This window comes from Strix uralensis, chromosome 1 (assembly GCF_047716275.1).
Source record: "Strix uralensis isolate ZFMK-TIS-50842 chromosome 1, bStrUra1, whole genome shotgun sequence".
Taxonomy (NCBI): Eukaryota; Metazoa; Chordata; class Aves; order Strigiformes; family Strigidae; genus Strix; species Strix uralensis.
In genome coordinates, this window is record NC_133972.1 from 89,472,284 (window position 1) to 89,493,869 (window position 21,586).

Consider the following 21,586-nt stretch of genomic DNA (forward strand, 5'->3'; position numbering starts at 1 on the left):
AATCTGTTCTATGTTCATACTTCCTGACAAACAAAGGCTCAGGAGAATAAAAAAATGATGGTATTGCCTGTTCCTCACAGCTCCAGTGAAAGTGAAAGTTGCCTATTCTTCCCAAAGGCAAAGAGCCCTTTATTGATCCTATGTATGTGGGGGAATAAGCACGCTCTTTTCCATGCCCCGTACTGTGACTCTGCCAACATTCCTTAGGTGAGGGACCTTTGAGTAGACTCTGCCAACCACCTGTATATGTCCACTAGGACACCTCTTTGCAACCCCAGTGAGGCTACGTCCAGCCTATTGCAGCTACAAATGGATGTAAAGAGACCAGATCTGATCCACTCTTCATCGCTATTCATACCTTAAGCACTATTTCACATATCTTTTCTCTTTCTCCCTCTAAGCCTTTGCTTTCCAAAGTGACTGGTGTAAGTGATCAGGGTCACAGAAGCTGTGCATCAACGTCTTGGGAGCTGAAAGTTTTCAAATAATCTGAACACCAGAAGTACTAAATCTTTTACTATATCCCATTTTCACTTGAGCATTCTGACTCTACAAAAAAGAAATAAACAAATCATTCTATATTGTCTTCTTCCTGCAAGGATGGTAATAGCTGGGAAGAGAAAAATAACAAAGCTTGAGCTAGCTAGACTGCTGTTATGATAAATGAGCAATCTGCACATTTGCATCTACTTTGCTTAATATTTTTCACATACAGATACTTCATTGATTGGAAGAATGATGTGGACAGCTACTTTACAATAGATGCTACTGAAGGAACCATTGCTACTAATGAATTACTGGACAGAGAAAGCACAGCACAGTACAATTTCTCTATAATTGCAAGTAAAGTTAGTAAGTATGACACAAAATGAATTAATATGCTAATGTGGTATTTTTTTCAGAGTGTAGTGCTCAGGCATAAATATACTGTGAATAGTGCATGTATTGCCAAGATTATTTAAGAAGGCTCAATAAATATCATTCTGCCAGACCCACTGAGAGGCTGAGTGTGATGTTCAAACATCCCTGTATAGTAAAGATTTTCTAGTAGCCCTCATGTAGGCACAGTTCCCTCAGAAGCTGAAAAATATGTTGTCAGCATGAAGAACACGAGGAGCTGTATGGAGGCCTCCCAATTCTTATTTCTGGTTTTGTAATTCACTCCATATGAAATTATGTTAGTCAAATAACAGGTGTGTCAATCTGCTTTTTGAAGGCAGAAAAATTTAAAAACTCAATCAATTTTCAGAAAAAAAAAATACACTGAAATTGAGTCAAGATTTAAGGCCCTAAATGAATCAATGTGTGCTGTGTCTCTGCTCTTGTGTTTCTCTCTACCCAAGACTTTATGCCTAACCACTTGTTTTCTTTTCCTATATGACCTGTGGTGGGTTTTTTTTTTAATTTCTTGTCTTTGTGTCTTCTCCTACATAGTTTTTATTTTATAAGACATCCCTTCTTCTGCTGTATTATGTAGCTGCAGCTTTCTTCATTGCCATCCTTCGGTGTAGCATTCCTCCTTCTTGATCCTGTCAAACTGAAACTCTCATAGACATATACCACCCTTAGAATACAAGTCTTTAGGTCAATTAGTGGTTGTGTAAAGGCCACAGAAGTCTTTCTGTTGTTAACAAGCTGTGGAACAGGACCCTGCTGTATTTCTTATTCATTCTGTATTGTTAATATGTCCAGAAATGAAAGTTTCTAAAGCAAAGAATGTTTCCCTCAATGTATTGCTTGAGTTTTTAAAAAGTAATACATGCTACTAACAGGAAGAGGGAGATTTTGGAAGCAGAGAAGGTATACATTATTTAAAATAAATAAATAAATTCTCAGTTGTACTTATCTCAAAAAGAGCTATGGGCTCACTGCCTAGAACCTGAAAATATAATGAACTCACCAGTCAAATGAACACTTGAATTTTACCTGTAGCTTAGAAAAGGAATACAGTAACTGAGAAAAATAAGCTATCACAAGTGATTGAATACATGGAGATACATTGTATGTGTATATTCACAGAATATCCAGCAGAACTGTAATTTGTTTCCAGAGAAACTGAAAGGCAGGTAGATGCCAAGGGGAGTGGTCTCGAAATGGTCTATGTTTCAGTAAAGCTTAACTATTTAGACTTATTGGTGCACAAAGAACATTTGAGATTTGTAAATTTTTTCTGCAGTAAGGCAGCAGTTTTAGTAAACTTGCTGGGAATCTGTTTATTATTCCCAAGAGTAATTAAAGCTAGATAAAACCTCCAAGTTTACCTGTCTGTGCACCTTCCCAGCTCATATAGAGTAATATCATCTTTATGTAGAGCTGAGCAGGTAGACTATATTATGAAATTCTCAATTTTAGCAATTGTCTAGTTAAGAATCTACACCTAAGACATATTTGTGACTCATTTCAGCATACCTAAAAATATTTATGTATTTACTATTATCCATAGCATTAAAAACAATTGCCACACCTGTACTACACCAGTAACTGCCAATATTTTTGAGGATTTGAGGTACAGTAACTGTCAAAACTTTATATGTAGTTGTCTGACTAAGAGCTAGCACAGAAATAAAGGCTGGGGTTTAAGGGATGACACACTGCACACAACCGAAAAAAGTTAGAAGAGAAGAAAATATCTGAAGAAAAAGGGGGAAAAAATCACTATATTTGAAGAATTTCTGCTATATATATAAAAAAATGTTACTTGTTCAGTGCTGACATAGAAACACTGAAATTGCCATCTCTTATTAGACAAAAAGTACACTGAACAGTGCCTTGACATACACATGATTAGCTAAGGAAAGTGGCCCAGTATTGCAATTCGTTGCATAAACTTGCCTCAGGCATGGACACTATTATTACCTAAGTATTTTCAGTTCTCCATGACCTTATCTCTAAATAAACAGACTCCAAACTAGTAATAGTCAGATTAAGTTCTCTTACTTAAAAAACTTTACTGCTAAAATATGTATTTTGTTTTCTCACTGTGACAGAATAACAAAACCAAAAAAACCCTCACCTTTTAGATACAACCTAACGGTCATTCTGCAAATTATCTTTTCTTCAACAAGAAAATTATAAACGAAGCCCACCAGCTTTATCCCCATCAGGTCAGAGAAAAAATAAATTAAACTGGCTTTGCTGTCATTCCCCTATGTGTGAAAAATGATGCCGAGGTCATGAGCAGGCTTGCATGGACTCCCTGCCTGTACCTTAGCCCTGGGGCCTTCTAAGTGATTGTTCCCCTTTGTTCTTCTGTAGCTTCAACGTGAAACCCTGTACGAATCACAGATGATGCTTGTGTTACATTTTTTCTCACAGCCACTAAAGTCTTGAAGTAATATTACAACTTTTGAGCAATCAAGTTACTTTTCAAACAATGACATAAATGGCATGCAGTTTAGATACAGCTAAATATAGCAGCAGGCAATTGATAAATGTAACTGTAGATATGAACGTACCATTTAGACTTTTCTTGCAAGCTGATAAATCTGACTCTTACTAGCACTAAAACACCAGAAGTTATATTTTTAAAGGAATACACATAAAAAATGAGACAGAAGAGAATTACCTTGTGTTTATTAAAGTAACCTTTGCTGACTGCCTATTGCGGAGGAAAAAAAAGGTCTTGTTCAAAAGACTGGTTGTTTGGGAATTTGTAAATGGTTGCAAGTCCAGTGGTCTCATTCTGCACCTATTTGACATATAAATATATATACTGAGGTTATTCTTCCCCAAACTCTAGGTCCTGCCCCTTAATCCCTGCCTAAACCACACATGGTGCAGGTTGGCAGCTTGAAGAGAGGCAGAACTTGGACCCTTAGCAAACAGTTAATTATGAAATCTGCTTGTCCTAGGCTTACTTGTGTCAACTTCTACAGTCACAGCCAGAGAAGTCCTGGTTACCCAGCAATAACACAATATATCTTACATACGGACAGTAGCTGCTGGTTCCACGTAGGAACCCTGAAAAAATTCCAGATATCTGATCTAAACATTGTCTGGGAATCTGTCTCCAAATAGTATCATAACTGACTCTTGAGAACTTCTCAGAGGTGTACCCAGCATGGAGTGACAGATAGCCTACTGTCATATTTAACACAAGATACCATAACTTTATTGTTTCCCTTGTTAAAGAAGCCTGTCCAAAAGTAAAGAACTTTTTAAGTGGGAGGTGGATGATTGTTCTGCCGACACATGGATGATGGCACAGACATGAAGGCAGCTGAATGCAGAAGGTCCTTTACCCATCTGTAGAAATAAAAAATCAGCCTTTAAATAGAACAAAGTGCATGAATAGGGAGAGGATGTTTCAGATTCACATTCCTCTCCCCCCCCCCGCCCCTCCATTTCACTTCCTATTTTCTCTGAACTTCTTTTCATTCCCTAACTATATTTCATTGTATTTTTTTTTCTTCTTAGAGTAATTTAACACCCTAATAGTGTATGTGGTTGCTGTTCCTAAACATTTTTGATCCTGCAGACTCTGTCCAAACTAATAAATTAAACATGCCTTACCTTCGTTTCAAACACAAAGGCCATCTGGCACTGAGCAGGCTATTTCTATGCCATTAAAAACTCCCACCTTCCAAACAGGATGCCCACTTGTAAATTGATTCTTTGAGAGTGGATCCTCGCCCATACTAACTCCCAGCACATGCATGTGAATTGTCTGCAAGACCACTAGTTGCCCCAGGCCAAAACTGTGCCAAGGGCTGCTGTAAGAATGGTATAAAAAAATCACAGCCCAGTGCTCAAAAAGTTCCCCAGCGTGCTGCTTAATTATCTAGTATGGAAATGATTTTTGCGTTTTACAGAAGAGTAAATAGATAATATGCGTAAGATCTTATTTCTGCTTTCCTGTCCTTAAGGCACTTGTTAACGTTGAAAATAAATATAAAGTAATCATAATCCTTCCTGTCCAAACCATCTTTCCAACTCCTCTAAGTCTAGGCCCAAATTTTGTGAATCCTAAAGAAACCTCAGTTTAAATCTCAAAATGGGGTTTATCTTCTCCTGAATACCATAACTGGGATTAAGGAATCACCAGTTCTCCTCAATGGTCAGTATCTATTTTCTCAGATATCTTGCATTTTCATAAATTCATTAGTCAAAGTATTTTACATATTTTCTACTACTGTAATATCCTTGAACCATAAAGATGTTAACAGATGATGGTACTCGAGCAGACAGGAAAACTGAGGAAAGAAGAAGTTAATTAATCTGCCTATATCTTACAGGCAGAATTGAAACCTGAAATAGGTTTCTTAATTCCTATGCTAATGATTTAACCAATTTGTTTTCTTATCTATGTAATCTGGGTTTAAAAAGTGTGAGCAGATGTTTTCAGTGTCTCACTCACTGATACAAGCATGCATGTCGCTACTGTGCTCACAGAGCTCCAAAAGATTCCATTTTGAGACAAACAGAAAACCAAATAAAAAACAGAGAAAATAGAGGTCAAGTCTGCAAAGTGGTATTTGAAATGCAATTCATCATCTGCATTTGCATCAAGTATTACAGGTCTTTGTAATTATATATGAATTCAAAGCTGTACACAATCTTCTTGCAGTCTTCCTTTATATACATGAGTAGTTAAACTGATATCAGCACAAACCAGAAGGAAAATTAATCACATAAATAAAGTGAAATCCAGAAATAGGTCCATTTTATGCTGTAGTAATTCTGTTTACTTTAATATTTAATTTTTGCTGACCATTTATGCAAGATAAAATTCTACCTTGCTAAAATATTTAGGGAGAAAATATCTTGGCCTCTAATATATCTTTTGAAGAATCATAGAAAACAAATCACAGACCATCAGTGAGAAGTAAATGTAAAAAGTATACTCATATTCACATATATTTCCAAAGCATGCTATCGTGATTTTGAGGGAAGGCAAAATGTCAAATTCCTTTGTTCGTTTTAAAAACACACACTCCCATAATATGTACACTATTCCAAAAAGCTGAAAAAATAACTGATATAAGATACTTTAAAAAAATATATCCTAAGAAGCCTTCTTATAGAAACTGTTATGTTTAATAGAAATTATCTAAATCAGCTAATATCTCCCATGTACATGATGCATAAATTTTGAATACATTCATTCTTTTACTGGAAAGGCATTGTTAATATATTTCTAAAAGGAAACGAACTGACATCTATGACTGTACTTTCATGGCAATACATGAATGTGTTGGAAGAATGTATCCTGAACTCCTGATGTTCAGTGTTGTGCCTTAAAATAAACACACAAAAACTAAAGAAAAACCTGAGTTGCTCCATGTGAGTTGCTGTGCTTTTTGCAACAAACTGCTAGGAGGGAAGTTTTAAGTTAGGTTGTGTCTGCCAGTAACTGCGTGAACTTGACTTGCTTGGGGCTTTTTTGATCTCTGTGTATTTTCAGAGTCAGGGTCCTGCCCTCTACTGACTCAAATAACTTCTTAGTACTTTTTTGTTTCCTATTATACAAAGGAACCAATTCAACTGTGAGCAAATAATCTAGATTTCTTCTGGCTCTCTGTGCATCTAAAGAATCACTGCCGAATTCCCAGCTGCTAGACCAAACTGTCTTCTTCATTCATACTGCACAATGCTTTTCTCCACAGAGACATGCTGCAAGTAGGGATGATGCTCAACTGAAAATGCATGAGGATTCAAAGAGATATTATTAGATATGTTCACTATTAATTAGATATGTTCATAGGAAGGAACTACAAATATTTTGTGATTAGGGTAGTGGTTTTTTGTGGGGTATTTTTTTTTTAGATTCCAAGCTAAGTTTGTAGGATGGTCATTTTATCCACTACTTGTAAACAGGTAAATCACACTTCTACTTGCTGCTGTTACTACTTAACTAGGAAATCGTTAGGGAATACCTTTTGGCTTTGACAGAGGCCTCTTGAAAACACTGCATTTAATAGTTCCTAAGAACAAGAAAGAAATCATGTAAAATTTCTACAGTGCTACCATGAAGAGACTTTGTCCCTTGCTGTGTTAGTTATAAACAGAAATGCAAAGGTTTATACAAGGATGAAGTAAGCAGCTAATGCAAATAATTTAAAGGGTCCATTTGTGTCTGAAGATTCAAGAAAGCTGTTCTTGTCCATGTACCATGACCCCACGCTGTTACTCCTACACCACCCTGATTCATAGTATAGATTTCTTGAATAGATACCTGTGTCTATATAGTAGCCACCACTCTTCTTACAAAAGAATAAAATAATTATCCTTTTCACTCACCAGCTAAACTGTTTTTTATGTATCTGCTATCTTGCAAGAGGTCTCAGCATAAAGTAAAAGAGAATGTTGTCTGCTTTGTATTGAATTTGTGTCTCCTTTCTGTCAGACATTGCATTTGCAGTTCAACTTGTTTATAAAGTGCATCTAGTGACTGATGAAGATTGTCTGCATTGATAGAACAATGGAAAGGAGAATATTGTATACTGGTTTTTAGCATTTCTTTTGCATAAAAGTATATGCTGCTTGCAAATACTTATGCAGTTAAAGCAATATCTGTTACAACATAGCCTAATGGTGTAACCACAACTGGAATGCTAGCTCTACATGTTCCACTGCTAAATTTACCACTGACTCTGGCTTTCAGCTAGATTTTTATTTATATCTTTCTCTCTTACTTTTCTCCATTTTCTAAATGGGTATGCTCCACTTACCTCCTAAATATCTTAAAGATGTAAACAGTGGCTAACTAATAAATATCGATTTTCTGCATTCCATTATGGAAAATAGATTTCAGTTTTAATTATTGGAAGCATTTTCCACAGACTCCATGAAAAGTGTTGTGAGAAAAGTTTATTTACAAGTACAACTTCAAATTCTTTAATTTGTGCTCTGATAATCATGTTGATTGATTCCTACCCCATGAAGAGTAATGGATCAAAGTCTGGTACAAAATGATAAGAATTTTGCTTCTGATTCCTCCTTAGTAGAAATCAGAAATAAATGGAAGTCAAGGGCTTTTAGAAGTCACAGTACTGGGATCAAAACAGTTTATGACAGCTCATGGACACTGGTGATGACAACAAATATAAATAGTATTCCTTAATGCTTTTCTCCTAAAAATCATTTATAGGTAACCCACTATTAACCAGCAAAGTCAACGTTATAATAAATGTCCTGGATGTCAACGAGTTTCCTCCTGAAATTTCAGTTCCATATGAGACATCTGTATGTGAAAATGCCAAGCCAGGACAGGTATTTCAAATTTGTAATGCTTGCTATTTTGCTCTGTTTCCTTAGTATTATTTATAACAATAGAAATTTCTGGGTTTGAAAATGACATCATGGTAGAATTCTTTTACAAATTAAATGTCTGTGTTGGAAATACTCACCTTCTGGAATTCTGTTTGTTGACCTTTATGGTCTATTGTTTTAATTATCCCTGATTATATTGGCTTGAGCCACCCTTTAGTGTGCATTTACTAGCTATGACAGGAGAAAGAATCCCTTCCTTAAAGACACTTAATTATAAAGGAAAAACTGCAGTGAGTAAATGGAGTAGGATGCATTGCAAACATTTCTGTGTCCTATTCTGAGAAAAAGAACCCACAGCCCCAAAGACAATCTTCCTGAAAGCTTGTTTTTATAAACAGTTTCAAATATATGCATAGCATGTGAAACCTATTTCAGATTCTAAATACCACCTTTTACCGAGAGTGATGCCAATATTAATAGAGCTGGCCCCAGAAGCTGTTGGCATGTGCTCCTTCTGCCATAAATTTGTGTAATTAAACACAGTGCTGCAAAGCACCAAGGCCAACCACCATACATATTAACAGCTAATACTGTTTCCAAGACAAGACTTGTAACTTCAACTGTTCAACTTTGAGAGTGACTGCTAGCCCCAGCCAGGGAAGGAACATATTCATCCTGCTACGTGATCAGTGACTTCTCTTTGTATGTACGTAATATGTAATCAGTCCATGTGATTTTTATTGCCTTTATTACAGATTTGTCCATGACTTCATATGATATTCCTATCTCATCTTCCTTTTTTTTTTTTTTTTTAAAATGTTTAAATAACTTCCATACAACCTAATTTAACTTCTAGTTTATCAGATACCTCTAATTTCTTATTCAGGCACTAACAGTAGAAAGGGGAACCTTTTACAGAGAAGGCTGAGACAAGCACAGAGCTGTCAAAAATTAGAAATATGTAGATCCTTGTTACATAAAAAAATGCCTTCCTTTTTAAAAGATCAGTGGTAATCCTACTATGAAACAATTTAACTGCACTGTGCTTACCTGAAATGTAGTAGATAGGACTTGGACCCAAAAATTCCTTCACGCCTAAATGGTGCAGACCTTTCAACCCTCTCTACTTCATTTCAAGCTGTAAAATTAGGGTGCTGCTTTTTGAAGTACTACAACATGTACTGGTTGTAACAGTGATAGTAGTAGCAGATAAAGTGAACTGTCTCTAAGTAATCACTCACCTGAAAACAATCACTAGTATTTTGATACAAAAGACAAATATTAAATACTTCTGCTATGAATATAGGGTAAATCTTTCTGATTTCCTTCAGATATGTCAAAGCGAGACCTGAGATATCACGAGTTTTCTGGAGGCTATAGTATTCAAACTTTTTGCCTCCACTGTCCAATATATTAGAGGAATGAGAGTAATCTGGCAGTATTTCACTTCCATTGTTTCATTTGATGTTCATTTTGCACTTCTACAAAACTGCTTCTTTTAAAAGAGTGAACTGACTTCAGAATTAATCTTAATCTGGTTTCAGGTGATACAGATTGTCACTGCAGCAGACAAAGATTTGTCACCAGCTGGGCAAAGGTTTTCCTTCCGACTGTCACCTGAGGCTTCCAACAAACCAAATTTCACAGTCCATGACTACAGAAGTAAGTTGCTTATACATATCTCTCTTTCAGAGCATCAGGCTGTGATTATAATGACAAATACGATTATTTTGTACTACAGTCATGTCTACAGACTAACTTTGTTATTTGACATTTCTAATTTTGAAACTATCTAGGACATATATTAATATAAATTCAGGTCTCGCACCTTTTCTCATTTTTAGGGGACAGGAATTGTCAGAACATAAAAGGCTGAGATTTCCCTACAAACCTGCAAAAACACTGCTACCAGTTTTATTTTCTTCTTTTTATAGTTCAATATCTCAGGAAAAAGTCATATGTCAATGCAGGTATACCTTTAAACAAGGCACTATTGCTGCCTTGTTTAAATCCTATCGCTTTGCTGTTTTCGAAGTACCCAGCTATTGTGCTTCCTCAAGGATGCATAGTCCTGCAGAAGAATTAGTTCTAAATATGGACAGTACTGCTGCAGTATAACATCCCACAACACTCTTAATAATTTGTAGATTTATATAATTAACATCTCTGATTTTTACCCCCAATTTTTGTCATAGGTTATAATCTTTTTTTTTTTCTTTTTCACTTGAATGCTTTTAAAGAATGACAAAGAACAACCCAAGATGAAAAAATTGATCTTTTTGCTCTTATAAACATCTTCAAACATGTAGTCTTGGGAAGAGACACAGCTAAAACATCATAATAAACTGTAATAAATTTTAACCACTAATTACTTTAATCAAATAAGGAAAAAAATTTTAACAATGAGTTTATTAACTATTAGGTGATCTTTAAAGAACTGTGTTATGTAAAATTTTTCATAAAAAAGGGTTTACATTACTCTGCAAAGAAAGAACACCCAAATCCATCCAATAAAGTTCAGTAACAATTCTTTTCCTATTTAACTATGTAGGTTATAAGTATTACTTATAAGTATCACTTTTAAGAAAAAGTATATAATTCTTAATTTAAAAAAAAAAAATATTAAGCAAACCAAGCCCTAAAAAGGGCTAGAAATGGATAATATACAGAATGAAAAAAATTGCAGAGGCTACTTATTTAGCTTTTTTCAAAACCATTTATGACCCACATTAACAAAAGCTCATCACCTCAGAAATAATGTTAGGTGATACAAAATGAGAGACAACAAAATAAGCACAACTATTAATCATGAAGATGCTTATCATTAAGAAAGTTCAGGAAGAAATAAATTTGAAACAGCAGAAAAATAAACTATGCTTATTTTCTCTTTTTTCTATGGCTCCTCTGTGAAGATGACAAGACAAAAATGGTTTATTCCCAAACTTATTAGTGACTTTTATCTTAGTATGTCATAGATAGCTAAAAACATTTTACAGATGAGCAAATTATTTCATTTAATGATTTGTAAACACAATATATAATGAAACCATAATAATTCATAATATTGCAGACATGAGTAATAGTATCTTATGAAACCCAAAATACGCTGGTCAACATTTTATCAAATAGTGTTCTTGAGACAGACAGCTCAATGAATATGAAGGACAACCTTATATTGGATTCAAGTTTCCATCTATTCTTGGACAGTTAAGTCATTACTCTTCTCCAGAAGTGCTTAGTCTAAACAGTATGGTTTTAACAGCTACTAGTATTTAAAAATGTTGTGGCATTTAACTATCTAACTATATAATTATGCCAAGTAAAATATAAGTGTTTTATATCTATGTCCCACTGGACTTAAAATTTTGGATAATGCTTCAGTTTGCTTCCCCTTAATGCTGCACTGTAGCTTCTGTTATGTCCCGTTTCCTGCTTAGCTGTTGGTAGTATTTTCTTGGAAAACTCAGCATGGGGAACTTTGCTAATGATTATAATTAAGAAGAAAAAAAAAATGTTCTCTATATCTTAATAGAAGAAAGAAAATATACCTCTTTAGATATTCCTCATATTTTACATTAATTATTTTCATCTGTTCACTTTTCAACACATTTGAAGGCCCAGATGGGTAGTGTCTTCACGATTACGTAGTCTTATAGCACAAATACTGTGTATTTCTAAATACCTTTGCTCTTTTGTTCAAGATTTCTTTAAAGTAAGAGCTTTAATTTATTTCTTTTTGTCTATTTCCTAAAATATCCTTTAATTTCATCAAGATTTAATTTTTTCAAATAATTACAAACTATTGTTTTCTTCTAGTTCTTCTAGGGTCATTTTAATATATTTAATTCCTCAAAATAATCTTTAAACTTCAAATGGCTATACAGTAATTAAACTCAATGACCTTTCTCATTTACAGCTTTTGTGAAGTGTGCTTAGCATATGAGTTTGGTGAGGAAATTGCTCAAATATTATTAGATAATTAAATTTCTCCTTTTAAACCAGTAATGTTGACACCGAGATGACTTTGGATCTCAGTAGTCTGTTAACAAACTTTCTCTACTGTATAAAAACAAATGCAATATTCTGATAAAAAATTAAATTAGAAACCACCAAGAGACACAATTTTTCATATATAAATGTTTGTGTGTGTATGTACCTATATACACACACTCTTAAAAGCATTTCTTATTAAAAAATAAGAAAGAAATACATTATTTATTGAAAAACAAGGGAGACAAAAAAAAAAGTTTTTGTGCAATATTTTCCAACCATAAAAGACTTTTTAAGTTTAGAAGACTAACAGAGCTATTGAAAAAATCTTTCCAAACAGAAACTCTGTACCATATTTTCAATATCTTCTGCCTTTTGTTTGCCAAAAATGTGGAAGGTCTGCTCTGTGCACAATTCAGAGATATAATAACACAACCTTATTTTCCTTACAGAAACTTTTTTAAAAACATAAATACCATTATCTTTTGAGTTAGCAATTATGTCAGTACCAAGCAGGTAATTTGTGAAAGGGATTTTGATTTTTTTGAGGAAACAATCATCTTGTTCATCGTGTTACAATTAATGCTTTTACAAGTTAAGGTGTTGTTTAACATTTTTAAACACATCAAGAAACCCAATAACCAGTGCTATTCTATACAGCTAAACATCATGGGTGTTGTGATATTACATCATGTGCAATATGTGTGTAGTGTAGCCAAGAGAATAAACTTTTCCAGGTTCCATACTTCTTCAGAATATAACTTAATGAGAACAGAAGCAAGACAGTAGCTCAAGGTTGCCATTTGGAGTGTCCAGAAATATAAACACAGGGAAATGCTATGTTTCTAGACTATACCTTCAGCAGTGCTGAGACCAATCCACCAACTGTGAACTGAAGTGAGAGTCCCTGGCAGAGCTGGGGTGCTTCCAGCTGAGCTGCTCACCACCTTCTTTCCACTTTGCTGGCTTCGCCATGCTCCCTAGAGGGCTGCTTCCCTGCTGAGCACATTCAGTTGCTCATGTAAGAGCAAGAATTTTCTTTCTCTCCAGACTGTCACACACATCCTGAAAATGAATTTATTGCCAACAGACTGAAGAACCAGAAGCCATGTCAGCTTCAGGCTGCAGCTCCAGGCTGCTCTGTGTAGAGTTCAGACACATGCCTGTGTCCATATTTTCAAAAGGCCTTTGAACAACTGAAAGGGGTCATAGAAGAGCAACAAAAATTGTTCAAAGCCAAAGACTTGAGAGCTCAATCTCTTTGATTCTTCTCAAAGGAGAATGGAAAGTAATTTTGTTGCGTTGTAACATGTATTAAAGTGATCTTCAACATTGCAATTAGAAGAAAAAGGAAAAAGAATATGAATAACTATTAATAGAAATAGAAATAAGAGTGGAGATAAAATTATTACTTTAAATTAGATCTAAAACTCTCTATACAGTGCAGATGATTAATCACAGAAAGAACAAGCTGAAGATGGAAGGTGGTTTGATTCAAACAATTTTGAGACATTTTTTCTTTTTCAAAACTGAACTTGATGTGTCTATGTACCATGTCTGAGTTTGATGAAAAAGGGACTTCTGAAATAAGCGTTTTGTCAGTCAAGTGCTTTCTCAATGGTGTCTGATTATAACATGTCTGATTTTGGATATTTAGGGTTCCTTCTTATTGTCCTTAATCAGAACTGCACACAAGTATTTGAGTATGGAATTCAGAGCCCTTAATCCCTCTACCTAGTGACAAAACCCCAAGAAAGGATAAAAGTCATAACATGGACAGCAAGTGACCTCTTCTAAAGAAAGCACATGAGTGAGATGGCAAAATGGTGACTGCTGCAGGCTACCTTCATTCAGATCTGTCAGCTAATTAATTCCCTGCTAATTTCATTTTGGTTTTGCTTTCAGTGTAATTCTTTTAATCTTCTCATCTTTTCCTTGCTACTCCGTTTGATTCAAGAAAAGCAGGGATAACTGAATTTCTACCAGGCAGAAATGACAAAACATAACTTCAAGGAGTTCTGAACACATTCATGACTAATTGATGGAAAATGTACTGATTATAAAGTACTCAGTTCATTTCTGTACTTATTTTTAATGGGGCAGGAAAGTTGAAGGAGTTTTGCATTTTGGCCAAGCATATTACTTTCAGTTTTAAAGGGAATTTAATTAATTAACTAATACAGACATGATTCTAAATCCATGTTCAATCAAAGTCCTTTGGACCACAGACTTGGAATATAAGGAGATAAGAGAAAAGAATAACCGAAAAGCCTTCCTAATCTAATACCTGTAATGCTTTGTTTAATTATTATTTATGTTGACTTTGAAATTTCAGCTGTCAAGCTAACAGGTTTACAAGAAATGGAATATTATTTAATTCTCTGCAAAAAATAGCTGTACCAGTCAGAATACAATACCTTCTGTAGTGATGAAACAAGGCAATTGCATAAAGCATGTCATTCACTGAGTTTCGAAAACAAAATAGCTTCCTATTACTAAAAGTGATACAAACTACAATGGTGAATTGAAGAACACAGTAAAAATCCTGTAATGACCATGTCGTATGTTTTACAGACAACACAGCTGGGATTGAAACCAGGAGAAATGGCTACAGCAGAAGGCAGCAAGAGCTGTACTTTCTTCCAGTAGTAATAGAAGATAGCAGTTACCCTGTTCAGAGCAGCACAAACACAATGACTATCCGTGTTTGCAGATGTGATTCTGATGGCACCATCCTGTCCTGCAATGTGGAAGCAATCTTCTTACCAGTAGGCCTCAGCACGGGAGCACTGATTGCAATCTTGTTGTGTATTGTTATACTTCTAGGTTAGTTCTCATGAAACCATGTGAAGTGCATTACTCTGATTATTCACCTGTGCATTGATTTGTGTTGTTATTAGCTTCATCTGTTGTTTTACAAAAGCCACTGAAAATGCTCCTATGTTTCTAGAAAAACATCACAAAGCACTGACCATGACCTTGAATCTGCTAACACCTTCATATTTCTTATTGCATAAAGAGAACCAGTTTTCAGTGGAATTCAAGCCACATTTTTTTCTCTGAAACAGTTTTGTTTAAATATCTTTCTTGAAGGATTAATATTTTCAGATTATTCCTAAAATAGACAAGTCCTACTGACAGTGACAGCAGTAAGGACTTAGTAAGAGCCTTTATTTAATTATTCATGCCATCTTCAGCAAAAGGAGAACAAAGAAATCAGAGAGGAGAAAATAACTGTAGTGTAGACTCTGACTGACTGTAAAACTTTACAGGAACATTTTAATTTCAGGCAGGCATGGATTCCATAAGGTAGCATTGCCATTTGATCTACATTATATTTGAATATTGCCTTATTTACAGCATGGCCAAAGCAGTCAATACTCATATGCATCCTACTTATAATGTAGCCTTAATGAACTGATAATGAAATAAAACCAACTTTGTAGATTACACAGTCACAATGTGGGCTGCAGAAAGCAGACTAATTCTTACAGATGCTAGCCTATACCTCTTCTTGGTAGTAGTGGGATTCCTAGATCTCATGCTACTCCTTATGTGGGTCTAATGGTCAAAAATAGCTGCGGACACAGAATATAACATATGGACACCTCTTTGCATTTGAATAATACAGTAATTTACCACTTAATTAAATTAGTACAGGCTCAGGGTTACATAAATAGCTTCTGAGTAGCAGTGCATAAAATTCAGAATTTCTGTTCTGTGTACAAATTTTATGCTGTGAGAAAAATGTTGTTTCAAATCAGAAGAAGAGTGGCAAACAGTCATACTTCCCATGGAATAGGAATTAATAACGAATACACCCATTCTGAAGAATTTAAAAACAAACCAAAACAACCTTAGGTCAGTTTTTCGAAAGTAAGAAGAATGCTGTCTCCTTTACCACAATTCCTTGGGAGTACTTTTTTATTTGTAGGGGTTTCCTGGGTAAAAGCAGCCAGGGGTGAGCCTCAGCATCAAAGAAATTCCATTATGAAAAAAACTTTAACTTATTTTTACATGAAGAAATATGTCAATTAGATCTCTGTTTTAAAGCAGGACTTCCAGGATATCTAACCTCTCTGTTACAAAGTGCCTAGAAGCTCTAAACACATAGCTATAGCAAAGCCTTTCATGTTGCTCCCTTTGTGTCCAGTAATCTGGACAGTGTGAAGTATGCAGCAGAGAGCTTGGTGCTCTTGGTAGAGAGATCATTCACATTGGCAAAGTATCTGGGGAAGTGGGAATACCTGGAGTCTGATTTTTTCCCCCAAATATGCTAGGTGATCATGGAGGCTTTCAACAGAAATGCGTTTATGTTCCCTTAATGGTTTGTTGAAATCAATACAATTTTTATTTAAAAACCCCAACATATTCAATAAAAAAAAATATGTCAAAGAACTCGTTATCAACTCTGCTGCTGACTGACGCTCTTGTCATATACAAAGCTGATGAAGATACTTTAATTCCTGCTTTGCACAGAATGCCAGACTGAATTAGTGAGATTATGTTGGGAAAAGAGGTTTTGGTCCTTTAATAACTCCCTTCATTCAAATCAGCCTGGCAATATTACCCAGAAAAATTAATGTATAAATAATGAGATCTCCAGTGCTGTGTGTAACCTAAGAGAATGGCATTTATCTTATATCCAGACTTTCTCCTTACTATTCCATTGATCAATTTAAAAACTGCTTTTGGATATTCATTTCTTGCTGTGAACCTGGCCTAACACAGAATCATTAAAATTGTAGTTGAAGTCATTCGTGTCGAACTCATTTCTACACAAAAGACAGTCAACATATTACCAGAGTCAGGAGTTATTTTAGACTGCACAAGCCTGATCATGAATTTATAATCATTGCGACTCCTGTATTCATTATTGTTTTACTTCACCAACAGTGCTTAGAACACTATAATGTCTACCAAAGGCGGTTAGGGAATTAAAAATTACAAAAAGGCCAGTTTACTACAAGCAGATTTTACATTCAATTAAATATATCTCCAAAGACAAACTATTGGAAAAAATAACACAAACTGATTGCCATTGAGTTGCCATTTGGAAAAAAAGTCAGTTTGTAACGTATTATATCAAATCACAAAATCACAGTTGGAAGGCACCTCTGAAGATCATCTAGTCCAAGCTCCCAGCTTACAGTTGGGTCAGTTAGAGCAGGTTGCTCAGGCACAAATGCAGTGGGGTTTTGAATATCTCCAAGGAGGGATACACCACAACTTCTCTGGGCAACATGATCCAATGCTTGACCATTCTGACAGTAAAGAAGCTTTTTTCTTACACTTTAATGGAATTTCCTGCATTTCAATTTGTGCCCATTGCTTCTTGTCCTGTCCCTGGGCAGCACTAGGAAAAAAGTCTGTTTCTATCTTCTTTACTTCCATCCATCAAGTATTTATACGCATTTATAAGATTCTCCTGAGACTTCTCTTCCCCAAGCTGAACAGCACAGCTCTCTCAGCCTCTCCCTGTATGGCAGATGTTCTAATCCCTTAATCATCTTTGTGGCTCTGCACTGCATTCATGCCAGGAAGTGCATGTCTGTCTTGTACTGAGGAGCCAAGAACTGGAATTGTGCCCAGAACTCCAAGTGTGTCTGACCAGGGCTAAACAGAGGGGAATGATCACCTCCCTAGACCTGCTGACAACACTCTTCCTAATGTAGCCCTAAATGCTGTTGGCATTCTTTGCTACAAGGACACACTGCTGGCTCATGGTGACCTTGCCGTCCACCAGAACCCTAAGTCCTTCTCTGTCAAGCTGCTTCCTGGCCAGTCAATAGCATCTACAGTATGTGGTTATTCGTCTCCATGTGTGGGACTTGGCATTTCCCTTTGAAGGTCCATGGGTTTCCTGTTGGCCCATTCCCCTAGCCTGGTGAGGTCCCTTTGAATAGTGACACAACCTCTGTTTTGTATCTACCTACAAACTTGCTGAGGGTGCACTCAATCCCATGATCCAGATCATTTATGAAGATGTTAAACAAAACTGGTCCCAGTGTTGACCCCTGGATACATCATTAGTGACTGGTCTCCATCTGGTATTTGGGTTGTTGAGTACAACCCTTACAGCCTGACAGTTTGGCCAGCTTTGCCATCCACCTTACTGTCTACTTGTCTAGTCCACACTTTCTCAGTTTTTCTGAGAAGGATGTTATGGGAGACATCCTCAAAAGCTTTGCTAAAGTTAGGATAAAAACAGTACACTTTTCTCCCTTCATCCACCAGTCACTTCATTGTAGAAGGCTATCAGGTGAGTTAAGCACAATTTCACCTTCGTAAATACATTCTGAGTACTCCTGATCCCCTTTCTGTTCTCGGTATGTTTGAAAATGTTTTCTAGAATTATTTTCTCCATCACTTTCCTCAGGAAGAAGATGAGGTTGACTGGCCCTTAGCTTGTTCTTCTTGCCTTTCTTGAAGATAGGAGTGACACTTGCTCCAGTCCTCACACTTCTCCCAGTCACCGTGACCTTTCAAAAATTATCGCAAGTGGCCTCACAATGAGATCGCGTGCATTCCATCAGGTCCCATGTATTTGTGTGTCCAGTTTCTTAAGTGTTCCCTAACCTGATACTCTTCCACGAAGGATAAGTCTTTCTTGTTCCAGAATTTCCCTCTGGTCTCAGGGATCTGGGATTCCTGAAGAACAACCTTACCAACAAAGACAGATGCAAAGATGCCATTGAATAGTTTGGCCTTTTCTGTGTCCTTTGTCAAAAGATCCCCTGCCCCATTCAGCAGTGGGCCTACATTTTCTCTACTTTTTCTTTTGTTGCTGTCATACTTGTACAAGCCCTTCTTGTTGCCCTTCATGTCCCTTGCAAGATTCAATGACAGATGGTCCTTGAATTTCCTAACACATTCCTGCATGTTCACAGTCGCTATATATTCCTCCTGGCTCACCTGTCTCTATTTTCACCTCTTATATGCCTCTTTTTTATCTCTGAGTTTAATCAGGAGCTCCTTACTCATCCATGCAGGCCTCCTGCTGCCTTCGCTTGATTTCCTGCTCATTGGGATGGACTGATGTTGAGCTTGGAGGAGGTGATACTTGAAAATCAATCAACTCTCCTGGATCCCTTTTCTCTCCAGAACATGGGAATTTTCAAAGCAGATCCCTGAAGAGGCCAAAGTGTGCTGTGTAAAAAGATGAATTAGGATTATTTTTTCTCCTTTTCAAAGATTCCAGATTACTTTTTTTTCTCTTTAATACCGTGGGTTTGGTTTTTGGGTTTTTTTGGTTTTGTTTTGTTTTTTTTTTTTTTTTGCTCTGCAATGTGGAAATTTGGGGATTTTTCTCTATTTTGCTGTGGAAGACATTTTTTAAAAAAATCCCATCTCTCTGTCTCTCTCAACTTAAAAGCTGAAGTCCTGTCCAATTCTATTTGTTCGCAAAGCAGGCCAGTAGGAAAATTATTTGTTACTTCCTTCAGCAGAACAGCAAGCATGAAGGAAAGTTAGATTCATAGATCAAACAGCAAATTACTTTTTCATTGGCTAGAGCACTGCTATTTTAAAAAGAATAGTGGGAGCATATCTTCTAAGGAAAAAAGTCCCTTTGATTGCTTGCAACTTTCAAAGGAGGATATAATGATATGTGATCAGAGTACCAAATTATTTCTGTGCATGTCTTAACTTCAGTTTTCTCTTGTTACAGTCATTGTGGTACTATATGTAGCACTTCGGAGGCAGAAGAAAAAGGACACCCTGATGACCTCTAAAGAAGACATCAGAGATAATGTTATCCATTATGATGATGAAGGAGGTGGAGAAGAGGACACCCAGGCTTTCGACATAGGCGCCCTGAGGAATCCCAAAGTGATTGAAGATAACAAAATACGCAGGGACATAAAACCAGACACCTTGCGTTTTCCTCGTCAGAGACCACCAGTGGAAGATAACACAGACATAAGAGATTTCATTAATCAAAGGCTGCAGGAAAATGATGTAGATCCAACTGCACCCCCTTATGACTCCTTGGCAACCTATGCTTATGAAGGAAATGGATCTGTTGCAGAGTCTCTCAGCTCTATAGACTCCCTTACTACAGAAGCAGACCAGGATTATGACTATCTGAGTGACTGGGGACCTCGCTTTAAGATCTTGGCAGACATGTTTGGAGAAGAAGAAAGTTATAACCCTGACAAAGTCACTTAAAGTACAGCTACAACAGAAAATAAAAAGAAAAGTAAACCAATAACAAATTTAAAATATAAACCTAAGCTTTATATAGGACAAGATTTCTTTGATTATAAAAGACAGCAACTGTTTCCAGCAAGTTACTACATTTATCATACTGTCAGTTTTGGTTTGATCTGCAAAGGAAAGATAAATCCTGTAATATACACGTTTTTTTGTTGTTGTTATTTTGTTACTCTGGAATTACACTGAGACAAGCTCAGGCTTACAAGGTACAGTATACTGGCCTGATTTAGAAAGAAGATAGCTTTCTGGCATCATGGTGGAAGAGTGGTAGCTTTTTCGTAATTCCACTAAAGTGCCTATTGAAACTTTTATCATTTAAGTGGTAAAGAGTCTGCTGTGATGGTGTTATAAAACTGAATGGTAGATTGGACAAGAACTTTAAGACAAGAAGCAATAGCAACATGCTGACTTCTTTTAGAACAAAAATGGAGATCACTTCCTGGAGTGAAAACTAAGGGTGGGGGGGAGGGAGTGTACATTGTGTTTGGGGGTTATGTTTGGTTTTTTAAAAGAAGAAAACACTATGTCAAGACTTCATATTTCTTCTTCCAAAATTTGGTCGAAAAATTAAATTTAAAATGCTGTTGCTCACTCTGAAGATGTAAAGCTCAAATCAAAAAGGGAAAGATCTTATCATTCATCAATGAATATTTAAAATGTTCATGCAAATATTAATTTTTTCCAAAATAATAAAAAGATGAAAGCAGCTCTTTCTTTATGTAAAGCAAATTTCCCTTGGCTCCCCCTCTTCTTTTAAAATGAGACTGTTATTAGAACATAAAATGGAGATGGTTTTTTAAGAATATTATTGTATTTTTAGTATCAAGACATTTTTTCCCTCCTTAGTATCACTAAAGAAGTACATGTAAAGAACTCCATATCACTTTTCTTTGCAATTAGATTGTTACTCTGTAGATACTATAGACATACATATTATAGAGAGAGATATTTTTCAACTGACCATCTGCTACGGTTCAGCATATCATTGTATTTCGCTGTCAGACCCACATCAAACATTTTAGAAAGACTTTTGAGGATGGAAACCTTATTAATTTTGTTCTTGCCAAAACATTAATAGAGGCAGAATAAAAATATAAAACAGTACGTTTGTCCACACTTTACGTACATACCCACGCATAAATGTAACTGTGCAGGTAACAGAAGTACA

At 35.9% G+C, this 21,586-nt stretch overlaps 1 protein-coding gene across 2 annotated transcripts in view; it reads left to right on the forward strand.

Moving 5' to 3' along the window:
• CDH12 (cadherin 12) overlaps positions 1-20,821 on the forward strand; it is a 320,014-nt gene extending 299,193 nt beyond the window's left edge. For both annotated transcript variants that reach the window (XM_074873891.1, XM_074873900.1), the window contains exons 10-14: positions 716-852; positions 8,090-8,211; positions 9,756-9,873; positions 14,776-15,027; positions 19,871-20,821. In XM_074873891.1, the coding sequence (XP_074729992.1) occupies positions 716-852; positions 8,090-8,211; positions 9,756-9,873; positions 14,776-15,027; positions 19,871-20,370 (1,129 nt within the window). In that variant the 3' untranslated portion in view covers positions 20,371-20,821. The remainder of the gene's footprint in view (positions 1-715; positions 853-8,089; positions 8,212-9,755; positions 9,874-14,775; positions 15,028-19,870) is intronic.
• Positions 20,822-21,586: the final 765 nt, after the last annotated feature.